This window comes from Melanotaenia boesemani, chromosome 3 (genome assembly GCF_017639745.1).
Source record: "Melanotaenia boesemani isolate fMelBoe1 chromosome 3, fMelBoe1.pri, whole genome shotgun sequence".
NCBI lineage: Eukaryota > Metazoa > Chordata > Actinopteri > Atheriniformes > Melanotaeniidae > Melanotaenia > Melanotaenia boesemani.
In genome coordinates, this window is record NC_055684.1 from 20,335,765 (window position 1) to 20,348,436 (window position 12,672).

Here is a 12,672-nt window from a genome sequence, read left to right on the forward strand (position 1 = left end):
AAAACGAAGGGGGAGGGAAAAAAAAAAGACTTTTCAAGGAGGAGCCATTGGTGCGCGTCAATCAACGAGCTCGTGGGGCAGTGACTCCTCTGCAGGCCCCGCCCACAAATCTCTCAACACTGATTGGAGCTTCCTGTCTTAAACCTGTCTGACAGCGCGCACATATTTATATATAACATTAATTAATTAATCTTTTAAAACAAATAAGAAAATATTTAAAATGACAGGGAATATTATTTAAAAATGCAGAGATACAGAGAAATTACCAGTGGGATTATTAAGTGGCTTTTAATCATTCAGTGACTGCTACACAATAAACAGTTAAGCATTGGTAACTTTTTTATGTTTACGTAAATGAAAATTTTAAATGTATGAAAACAAATACTTTGAAAACTTTAAAGGTCAGGGTTAGGAAATAATTAACCGTTCATTACAACTGAAATGGTCATCTAATATGAAAAGTAAAGTAAATTTAATAAAACAACAAGCATTCAATAATATACTACAGCTAAAAAGTTTGGGATCACTTTCCCATTAAATCCAATGGGATTTATACTGGAATAAGATTTAATAATGTTACATTCTTTTCATAAAATGTAAACAATTCTAATCCATATTATCACCCATGTAGGGAGATGCCAAGATGATGCTGCATTATGACCAAAAAATATGGAAGTGTTGATATAGAACGACATAAATCATAATAAACAGCTATGTCCACAAGTACTTGGATGTCAGGGGTTTAAATATTTTCCATGACATATTGTAAATGTTATTCTGACTAGTTCTACGTATTGTGTGCTCTAGTCCTTTAGTTTCCCCCATTACATTTCTACTCTATGCAACCAAACATGTATTAAATCCAGAATACATCATTTAAATTCCCATGATCCAGACGGGTGAAATTTCAGGCCAAATCATAATATCTGAATGTGAAACAAAGTAACACACTCTTTTCAGGAGGAGATGCTGATTCATTCCTGAACATTTAAACTAAAAAGAGGTGAAGTAGTCCAAACCAGAAAAAAACCTCAAGACTGCGTTGAAACAAAACACTAATTTGAGTGCAGGGCTTATTATTGCAGTACTTACTTTTATATTAAGTAGATAATTTTAGTGTTTCTTATAAAAGATCTCATACTTGTCCATAAATCACCAATGTGTGCTTGTAACCTGTAACAGAGCCAATGTTATGCCATTAACAAAAAACATTACACCAGCTGAATCAAACTAATGGGTTTAAAATTTCATAGCCTCTCTTTAAAGGTTGGATAATTGTCTACTTACAGATTAATTTAGCAGCTAAATGCTATATGCACAATATAGAGTAAAAACACAATCCTCAATGTGGTTGTTTGAAAGAAAATACAAAAAACTTGATCGTGTTATTTTTAATAGACCCATCAACGGTCTATTAAACTACTAACATTGTGTCCCAGTAAAGACCAAATTAATGCACATCTCCATTCAGCAACAGCTCCTTCTGTTGGACAACAACATAGCTGCAACATGTTGCAAAACAATGCATGTGTCCACCACTGGCACATCAAAGCAGACATGTTCTATACACATGGTGTAAAAGTGACTTACATTAAGTATACAGGCATTCAGGAATAACAAACAACAAAGTTGGCAGTAGCTTTGGTGATATGTCATGTACCAAAAACAGACAATAGAGGGGGAGAAGAACTCACCTTACAACATCTGTAGAAGAAAGAGCCGCCAGCGTCAGGCTTCATTTAAACTACGAGTTTAGACAACTGCCTGAGCAGGTTCAGGCAGAATACACACCTCTCACTGGCTCCGAAGGCCTTCAGTTCAAACAGGTTTTGCATCTTGAATGAAGCTCCTCTGGACATGTCAGGCAACCGCTGAAGGAAAGTGTGGGTGTCTCTAAAACCTGCAAACTAGAATCTGTGTGATTATCTGCCTGCTTGCAGCAGACGATGCATCGTAAAACATGTTTTATAGCTATTGTGACAGATTACAAAAACCCAGTGTGATGGACTTCAACTGACAAAGCATGTGCTTACACAATACAGATTGACGTGATGGAAATTTAATTGACATCAACAAAAACACAACAAAGGCAATGTTCAAGAAAATGACAGGAATTTTACAAAATTTTAAACCAAAGTCACGTAAATAAAAAAAAACCTGCACTAACTCAAATCAGACAAAGTTATCTGAAATGGGCACAGAATTGAACTGAATTATTAAACCGTGATACCCTGAACTAAACTAACTCCTGTTCTTTAAAAAGGCTACACTTTTAAATGTGTTGTTTTAAAAATACTTGACACAAAAAATCTTTGGACACTCCATCATATAAAACAGCTGTTATAATCTTCAAGTTAACATTATATCCTCTGTCTCATCCAAAAGAAAAAGTCAAAAAGACAATGGATCTGGCCGAAAAATCTGCATCTTTTTGTATATTTGCATCTCACGGTCACACGTGACACAAAAAACAGCTGGCCTTTAGGAAGTGGCCCTTTTCAAGAACTCTATACAACATAGCATAACAAAGAAAAGAAAACACAAATATAAACATCTTTAGATGACTCTTTCAACGGCTTCATCACTGAGTTGCTCTAAAGCTCATGACTCTGCATGCATGGAAGTCCTTTGGAGAACCGTATGCTGTTTTATGTTCACAAAATTCAGATTTTTCTACTGAAATTTCAAAACTGCTCTGTGCCTTATAAAACCACTATAAGGTTGACATTTTGTTTCCTACAATTGTAAGGGTGGTTGGGGAGGAAGGGGGTCAAGACATTGGTTGGTCTGATGTAGATGTGGGCTTGTTGCACTCTGATATCAGCGTTTAATAAACAGCTGATGATTTTTGTTTTATTCACAAGCGATTTTGCCATCAAAGCTGGAAAGTGCGATGGCAAAGGCCTGGACGGCACACATGGGGTAGTTGTAGTCCAGCGTGAAAATATCATCAGCTATTCGCCCAAATTGCATCACAATGTAGTCCACTGGAAAAAAAAAAGACAAAACAAAGCAGTATTTAAATGGAGTCTTAGGTACAGGTATTGACTTAAAAGTATTTAACTCATGAGACAAAACTAACTCACTTATTTATGGTATTTAATGTCTTATTTTTTGTCTTGCCAATCTGCTCCAACAGATGAACATGTAGTTGTAAGCAAAAAAAAAAAGATGTGATTCCTACATCACATAAAGAGTACTCACAGTCTTTGCTGTGAACGATCTGGAAGTTCTTGATGGAGGCCTGAGTGACTCTACCATTGAAGTTTAGCACATGAGACGCAGTTTCTTCGTTCCACACGGGCGTCTTGTTGCGAAGTTCGATCAAATTATCCATCCTTCTATTCTGGTACCTTATCAACAAGCCGTCACATTCCTACAGATGATTGGCAAAACTTAAGTCAGTGAACATCAACACTAGTCTTGTGTTGCTCTCATATTAAACAAACCATGAATCAAACTGTAAACTGTGTGGATTTAATTTGTCGGCAATATGTGTTTATTTTGCTTTTAAGCAGCTCTGATTTGTTTGTATTTGTTTTCTGGAAAAGTAACTGAACAGAGTGAATTCACAATTATTATATATCAGCATTGATTTGCAGGCAAAAAAAAAAAAAAAAAAAGGCACCCGTTTAGTAAAAAGGTTTTAAAGGTGCAAAACAAGTTAGTCCCAGCAGCAGACAGACACTGACGTGCATGCAAATTTAAATGTAATACTTCTCTCAAAAGTCACTTCCAGTTTATTGGCAGCTGTGAGCTTTATTTTTGGGGGGGGGTTGTTTACTGTAGTGCAGGACTTTTGTCTGCATGCCTGTATCATTCTCATGTTTTTTTGTCCTCCTTGGGACTCATCTGCTACACTGAAAACTCTGCTCCTCCACATTCCCCGGACCAAACACACATTTTCAGAGTCAAAACAAAATGCTGTAATGGACTTTGGCTGTTCTTTCATGATGACAAGGACTAAGAAGGCTAAATATGCCAAAACATATAGTGAAGAGTGAGAAAAAAAATGGATTAAAAGACTGGATTCAACCTAAAAATGGGCGACGATTCGAAGGCAGTAAGCAGGTGTCCTTCAAATAATTCAACTACTGAGACAAAAGAGAAAGCATTTCTTTCTTTATCACTCTCCCTGTTTGTTTTTCTGGTGCACAGCGTACGAGTAAGAGGCCCCTCCAAAAGCCCTGCTTATGTTTCTGCTGTCTGAATCTTTGTTTCATCGTTTTAAATACATGACATTCACACTTTTCCAGCCTTCTCTTGACTTCCACACTAACTCTAAACTGACATTTTCCTAATGACATCTTGGGTTGTGGTCGTTTCAAGCTGGAAGTGATTTGTTATCTTTTATAGGCTGTCCCTGCTTTGTATGGACTTGAACAGCATCATTTTTACATTCTCTGTCACTGCTCCCATAGTTGTTAAATGTTTCCACAACTCAGATAATGTAGTCGCTAAACCCTGGAACTGTTAGCTGATGACAATTATATAAAGACTTTTAATGAGTGAATTAAGTTCTTATATTTTACAAGTGGTAATTGTTACAAAATATTTGCTCATGTTACAAAATGTTCTATACTTATAAAGTTTATGAAATAAAAATGAACAGTGCATAACATTCTTAGAAAAGTTTGTGTTTGATGCCAGTCTTCTGCAAGTGTTGTATTTAGTTTCCATTTCAAAACATGTGACAAGCTATTTGCATGTGACTGCTTTTATTTCCCCTGCTGTCTCAGTACAGTATTTATGGTATTTATGATGCAGCTTACATTTCTTGGTTTGAGAGGGACTCTCTCGTTGTCTTTACTCATTCCTGGAATGACTACAGTCATCCTTCTGGGCCCTTTTATTCCAAGTACATTTGTTTCCTGAAGCCAGAAAAAAAAGAAGCAAGTTCAGAATAAATTAAATAATAATCCCGGAACGAACTACTTTGTAAATGGTGAGCTGAAAAATGACCTACATAGATAATGCCTGCTAACTCTTGCCGTGCGTTGGACATATCTGGAAGAGCTCTTTCTGGATTCAGGGCATTGTCAAACACAGTGAACTTAGTCCCCATTAAATTTGACCTGGGCAATACAAAAATGAGAATTAATCACAATAAATGTTTTTAACCCTTTTTTTTCCTTCTTCTTTTCTTTACAACATTTTTAAATAGAAAAAGCAACATACCTCAGTTTTCCTACAAAATTCTCACCACCTCTTGATAAGTCTGTGGCATCAATGGAGATGAGGTAATTTGACGTTGCGCTTTTCTTTCTCTTCCTCCCAGCCAACAGGAACGTCTGCAATTAAGGAAAACAAAGACAAGCAGATGTGTAAGTTTACAAAGAAAAAAAAAAAACAAATAATCTTACATGCAGTAACTTCTGTAGAATTCATTATTTATAAAATCTGCACTGTAGCATAGAGGGGTTATTCCTCTAACATTTAAGTAGACAGATTAGCTGAACAAAGCTGTCTGCTTTCTTAAGCGTTGTTACTGGCCGGGCCAACGGATAATTTGTGAAATCCCTCTTGTTAACATAGGTGCTTATTTTCAAGCATAATAGTTGCTTCATATTACTGCATAAAAATATACTACTGATTTAAGCAGGCGTGCCCAAGTCAGGTCCTCAAGATCTACCATCCTGCAACTTTTAGATGCAACCCTTCTCCAACACACCTGAATCAAATGCCTGGCTCGTTATCAGGCCTCTGCAGAGCTGAATGACATGCAGATGACATTTGATTCAAGTGTGTTGGAGAAGGGTTGCATCTAAAAGTTGGAGGATGGTAAATCTCGAGGACTGAACTTGAGCACCCCTGGATTTAAGAGTCTATAGCCTGACTGCTAAGAGCCTTTTCATTGGACTTGACTTAAAGGTCCAATTCCTAATTCCTTAACTTGGCTTTACAGCTACATTTCGTCAATAAAAACATAAATTTTTTTTATATAACATATTTGCTACAACCCCAGTTGCCCAAAGTGCTGTACAATAACAAAATGAACAATAAAAAAACAACAATAAAACAATGAGCTCAACTTTTTGCAGCAGGCATACAGTGTCTCATTTTATTTCAAAGGTCAAGACGGAGTGATATTCTAGTACTTCAGTTGAAGAATTGAGGATGATTTCACACAACTAGATGTTCCTTAGGTCTTTAAAAGAAAAGTGCTACCTTCATATACCTGCAAGAAATGAAAATTATGAGGTAAAGCCATGTGGTATGGTCAAAGGGATGATTTAGGAGTCAACTTTACCACATATTTTGTAACTGTACATCTCTGAGAAGAGGCTACCTCCACTTTATATAAAATAGCCTCTGAAGAACACTAACCTTTTTGTCATTGTCTAGATGAAGGTAATACAGAGGGTAGAGGCTCTTATCCACCCCTCTCTGGTCCCGAGTCACTCTGCATTTGACAGTCACACCTTGTGGAGCTGGCTGCATCACAAAATCTTCCAAGTTGTCAAATTCAATCTCAGGTGAGGGAGCTCTCTCCTGATAAAAATGATGAACAAGCACTTTTCACTTAATGACTCAATCTCAGTAAAATCAAATATTCTCTTATCTATGTAAGAAGACACATGGTGGCTAAAATGTTATGTTTGAGACACCTTTTTCTTTTTCCCTTTCCCCTTCTTCTTCTTAGACTTCTCTTCTTTTTCGGACTCAGATTCATCACTCTCTTCTGCCTTTCCTGAAATAGACAACAATGTTAAATTCTTGTCTCAGTCAAACAGAGGAAGAGATTTGCACCAAACTGGCCTTTTTTCTTTGTCTTCTTTTCTTTGTTCTTGTCTTTGTCCTTATCTGTTGATGTTTGGAACATGGATGCCGAACCGGAGGTGGATTTCTTCTTTGACTTTGACTTAGTCTCCTCTTCACTGTCATCACTTTCTGACTTGGCAGCTGCTCAGAAAACAGGGTGTTAAGGTGAATTCCATATATCTGAATACATATGTAAAGGACTAAAAAAAAAGACATGCTGCAGCAATGAATGTATTCGGAAGTTAAAAATATGAAATTTTACTGAAGGTAAAGTGAAAACAGAACATACAGTTTAAAATCAAACATGTAGTCACCTTTCTTTTTGCTTTTTGAGTCTTTTTCTCCATTTATCATAAACATTGAAGCTGGTTCCTTCTTCTTGTCCTTGTCCTTTTCCTTTGACTTAGACTTTTTTTCTTTTCCATCAGAGTCTTTATCCTCTGTTATATGAAAAACAAGCAGAATAAAAACAAAAAGAAAAATGTTTTCTGTCCTTGAACATGGTAAACTCAAGTATGGTGTGAGCGCACAGTGGGGAATGTAAAGTATTTTTCAAAAGCAATTAATGGAAAGCTCATCCCTCCAAGACAGAGAACATGGAGAGAAGTGGAGTTAGTGCCAAACAAATCCAAACTGTAATCAATTAACCAGCAGCATTTTGAAAGAGGGGCAGATGTGTAATAGCAGAACTAATTTGGAGCATACAGTCTTGATTTTGCGTGCGCTCATTTTGACATCTGCTCTTGTAGCTTTTCCCAGCTGTTTGTCAGATTTTGACAGCTTGATACTATCGAGAGAATTCAGACTTTAATGAATTTTGCCCATTTTTGGATGTTACATTTGTACTTGTGTCATACCTTGTACATATTTATGCAGGCTCAGAAAAAAAGATTGCTAAGCACACTTAAAAGTAGACTGATATCAAGTGCTCTCAGCTTAAGTCTATATGATAAGGTACAAGCTATTAAACCCCAAAGTGCATGACTTGGATGGAGAAGAATGTCAAATTCCTCACTCAAATTAGTGGCATAAGTCTTGTGTCCTTAATACCTAGATTACACCCACAGTACTTTCAACACTTGCTCTTAAAACTTGCTCCACAGTACAAAACCTGTCCCAACATGCCCTCACATCTAAACCCGCTGACAAATGACTTCTCAAATCTCTTCTGTGCTTTTTGTATTTTCTCGCAATGATGAACTTTAGAACAGAAAGGATTTGGATTGGAAGTACTGGTATCGATTATTAAAACTGGCTTGGTTTAATATTAGCCCCTCACAGTGTTGTTGTTCTTCCCCTCAAATTTAGTCTTTTAAAAGTGTAGTTTGTAACATAAAAGAACCAGTGGGTGTCGATGTGAAGCAACAGATAAACAGAGGCAAAATCAAAAGTGAAACTTAACTTGGAGCCCATTAAAACAGCTCAGAGACCCAGTAGGTCCTCCTTGTAACCTGAAGAAGGTGGAGCTGGGCCATCCATTTTTGTCTACATCCAAGTTATGATACTTTGAATCCAAACACATTCACTCCAGTCAGTTGAAATGGGTGTGGATATGTTGGGTGTTGGAGTTTGATAGTCAAAGCCCACGTTGCGACCACATACATAGATTATTAATTTTTATTTTTTTTTATTAAGGCAAAAGCAAACTTCTATAGACTCAGATCATATTGCTCTTTTTATGGAAGTCTGTCTATTCACATGCTTTTACGTCATTGTCTATATCAACTGATTCCATCACAAGGTCTCAGTGGGGGCTGGCGCCTATCCCTGCAACTAACTGGCAAAAGGGACTGGTTGCCAGTCCATTACATGGACAACACAGAGAGACAAACAACCACTCAAATTTACTCTTAACTAGCATAACATGCATGTTCTGGACTCTTGGAGGAAACTGAAATAGCCAGAGAGAAGATGGAAACTTCTATCTAACTGAAATAAGAGCTTTATTCAGTGGAGCAAAACCTACAAATAAATGCGCTCAACAGCATCTTGTGTTACATTTTAAACCTTCAATAACTGCTCTTGGACGTTTGAAAATGCAGAAACATGCTGTGAACAAAGCACCATACAATTATATTTTAAGATGATTAGGTAAATGTATTGGCAAACACTATATACATATAATACATTGGATGGCGACATGTGAATATAATAATTAAGGCTGTCAAAAATAACGTGTTTACACTGGTAACTAGTTTATGTAATTGTGTTAAAATTTCTAATAAATTTAACACATGCACGGCATCCGTCATTTATGAGGGTGAGACATAGAGACGTTTAACATTGAACTGCGGATGGATTTGAGGGCGTCACACCTGTGGGAGACGAGGATGTTTTAACACCCACAGTTATCCTGGTGAGAGGGTTCAACACCTGCACTTTTCCCACATTTTAAAAAGATTTTGTAAAAAAGCCCCACAGATATCTAATGAGAGTAAAACAGCAAGAGGTAGCAAGGGAATGTCTGGTGCTGTGCAGATATTGGAGACACAGGGCTGATCATTTATTGGCCATGATGTGGAGAGAGAAAGTAAGAACAGGTTCTCAGATACAAATCAGAGAAGGACCCTTCTCTGACATAGTAGTTGACACATGCTAGACAAGGTTTATCCTTCAGCTACTGTATGCAGGGGCGGGTCTAGAAAATTTTAGATGGGGGCCAGGCAGGGGCCCTGACCAGGAAAGTGTTGGCACAAACAAGATATATATTTTTTTGAAGGACTTGGTTTTATGTAATATTGAACTGATTATTACAACTAAAGTGATCGTGTAATGTAAAAAAGTGAAGAAAAACCCATGTGAGCTTTGCCTTGCTCTTTCTGTTGATAGGATAGGATATAATAAAACAGGCATATTTCAGACATATTTGTGAATGGTCAATTATTATTATTCATGATTGATTAATTTGTTAGCTTATTAATATGATTAAAGTTTGTAATCATTTGACAGCCCTGAAAACAATACATCCAGCAGCTACAGATTACTGTCCTTTCAACTATCCAGCAATTTAGCTGAACACCTTTGTTGACCAGCCAGTCACTAACTGCCTGATTACGGTGCTTGAGGTTGAATTGTTAGGATTCAGCTGGATTAACAGTTATTAAACTTCAGCTATGCTGCACCCAAACACAACACTACAAGTGAATTTGCAGAAAAGACAAGAAAATAGCTTATATAAAAGACAAAAATGCTGTGTAGATTCACCTTGTAACAAAACTTTGTTTTATATATATATAATTATTAGTTCTAAATACTTGATATTATTTTGGTTAATTAAGTTGAAAAACAAAAATCAGAAAAAGAATACCTCACTATCCTGTACAGGATGCACAGAGAGCCTAACACATTTTAGCACAAGTTTTGCTTCAGTGACTGATTGCTGAGATGGAAGGGGTTAAATTCAGCTAAGAGGCAAAAGTTTTGAAGATGTCCCATCAAAATAATAGAAATAAGGAACAATATTCAGGATTATATGACCATTCAATCAACAGTGAATTTATATTAAGGTATTTTTTCAACTTTCCTCTGAGCTTTGATATTGAAGCTTAAGTAAAAAAATGTGAAAAGCTGTAAACCTGCACAAGTCAAAGTCTTGAAAAAACTGGAAGTCATATGTGAAAAAAGTAGTATTAATAGAAAGACGTTTTTGGTGGGATACACTGAGTGAATGCATGAAGGGCAAAGGAATAATATTAAGAGGACATGGATAAATAACTATTAGCAGCTCTGGAGGGTTTTTTTGTTTGGTATGCTCATTAATGGTCAACAGTTTATACAATATTTACATGTCAGTTCTTATCCTAGAATCAGTTAACATTTATCAAGCACATATAAAAAGTGAAGTTGAAGGTAAATTCCTTATTATTTTAACAGATGTTTTGTTATTTGAAAAAATGTTTTTGGAGAATTTAAATTTTGATCTGATGGTGGCAGATGAAAAGTTAAAAAAATGACTGTTTAATTTAGCCTCAGTTGTATGTGTGGTTTAGTTGCAATCTATTTAAAAAAAAAAAAAGAAAACACATAAACTGGTGGTTCATTTGTATACATCATTTACCAAATTCAAAGACATATTAAAGAAAAGTGTTGTAAATATGTGTGGGATATTTTATAGAATAAGTACAGAAGTAGTCCTGGAAAAGAGTCATGGCATAAGCAAATATGCAACAACATCTGGGAAATGTGGATATCTGCAACAATAAAATGACAATTCAATCCCCAGCTGTTTATCTTGGCCTGTTTAACAGTGGTCAACAAACCAAAAAAGATGTTGTCAGCTGGGCTAAAAATACTCACATCCAAGTAGAAGCTGAGAATGACAATATGAAAAAAAAGATCAATATTGTTGAAAATATATCATTTCATTACTATGTACTGGTGTTATGTTCACTAAGAGTCACAAATTTATTTATTGTAAATGTGTTACCTAGTTCCAGGATAATTTTAAAGTAATTTATAGAAAGCTAATAGAGGAGTCAGCCTAAATGTTCCCGAGAAACCTGCATACTCCAAAAAGACTAATTTAATAGGATTTAGCTGCAGTTTGATATTCCACAACTGATTACTTGAGTGCAAACTACGACTTTAACTATTATGTTTTTGTTGCTCTTGGTGCCAACTCAGTGTTTCCACTCACTCACCATTATGAAATCATCTAATCCTCTTATCTGCAATCTGGTCATATAACTGTTGTTTTAAGCGCACTGCTAATGCCTGGGGTGGCACGCTGATGTAAAGTCTAACACTGTTGCTTCACTGCAAGAAGGTTCTGGCTTTCCTCTCACAGTCCAAAGTCATAGTAGATTAATGGGTGATTCGAGGTTGGCTGTAGATGTGACTGAGTGTTTGTGGTTGTAGGTCTGTCTGAGTTCAGCCTCTCACAACCCTCTACAGGATAAAGAGGGTATACACTGTTATAACTCTAAATAATATGCTGACAGCACAGACAGCACAGTTACAGTTCATGACTGCAGGAAATTTATTTTTTTTTTTTTGGTTCAGTTTTACAGTATTTACCAGCCTGTTACTGTTTATTGACAATTAATTTGCATGTAATATTGAACACATTGTTTTTTAAATCCACATTTTTTAAGTAGAGTACAGTATCAAGAGAAGCTGGTGGTGCAACATTTCTGTGTAATAATCAGAGCAGCGTCATAAGTAATTTCTTTGAAGTCTGTGCACTCACATTTCTGTCCCTCTATAACTTGAAACCAGTTTAATTTTTGGGTCATGCCAGATTCAAGTTTCCTTTGCAGGTGATTCTTACCTTTAGATTTGTTTTTTTTCTCTTTGGCAGAACTTTCAGAAGGAGAGCTGTCCTTTTTTGTTTTTTTCTTTGTTTTCTTTTTGGGGGTTTCCTCATCGTCGTCGTCGTCGTCGTCATCTGTGTCTGAACCTGAAGAAAAGTTGAAAATATGCATCGACTATGAATTAATATTTTAATTTACTTTTATTTATTTTTTTTAAATGTGGTTTAACTGAAATGAATATCAACAATACAATTATTGACTTGCCTTTTTTCTTTTTAGGAGCACTTTTGGTTTTCTTTTTTGGTTCTTTCTCTTTTTCCTTTTCTGGTTCTTCTTTCTCTTTTTCTGGTTTCTTTTTCTTTACCTTCTTGCCATCTATAGTGTTGACATTGAAGAAAAAAAATGAAAACATTGTGGGTTAAATATGGGTAGATAGAATCATTTAGATTATCACAGTTTATAATCTTTAATGAATAAAATTTCCTCACTTTGGGTGGTGGAGCCGTTCTCTTCAGCTTCCTCTTCGTTCTTTTTGGTTTTTGTCTTTTTGGGTTTGGCCTCAGTTCCGTTCAACTTGGCTTCAGCTGTGCCGTTAGCCTGCTCTTTCTTTTTTTTCGGCTTCTATGGATTTTCTTTGAAGATAAAACAGAGATCATAG

At 36.1% G+C, this 12,672-nt stretch overlaps 1 protein-coding gene across 1 annotated transcript; it reads right to left on the reverse strand.

The window, feature by feature from the left end:
• Positions 1 to 2,079: 2,079 nt before the first annotated feature.
• LOC121636929 (tubby-related protein 1-like) lies at positions 2,080 to 12,284 on the reverse strand. The gene is made up of 10 exons (XM_041980797.1): positions 12,032 to 12,284; positions 7,077 to 7,202; positions 6,760 to 6,903; positions 6,609 to 6,691; positions 6,328 to 6,492; positions 5,179 to 5,291; positions 4,967 to 5,075; positions 4,773 to 4,871; positions 3,205 to 3,376; positions 2,080 to 2,987 (listed from the first exon to the last, which is right to left on the reverse strand). Exons 1-10 carry the CDS (start codon positions 12,183 to 12,185, stop codon positions 2,854 to 2,856), a joined length of 1,299 nt encoding a protein of 432 aa, XP_041836731.1. The 5' UTR covers positions 12,186 to 12,284; the 3' UTR covers positions 2,080 to 2,853.
• Positions 12,285 to 12,672: the final 388 nt, after the last annotated feature.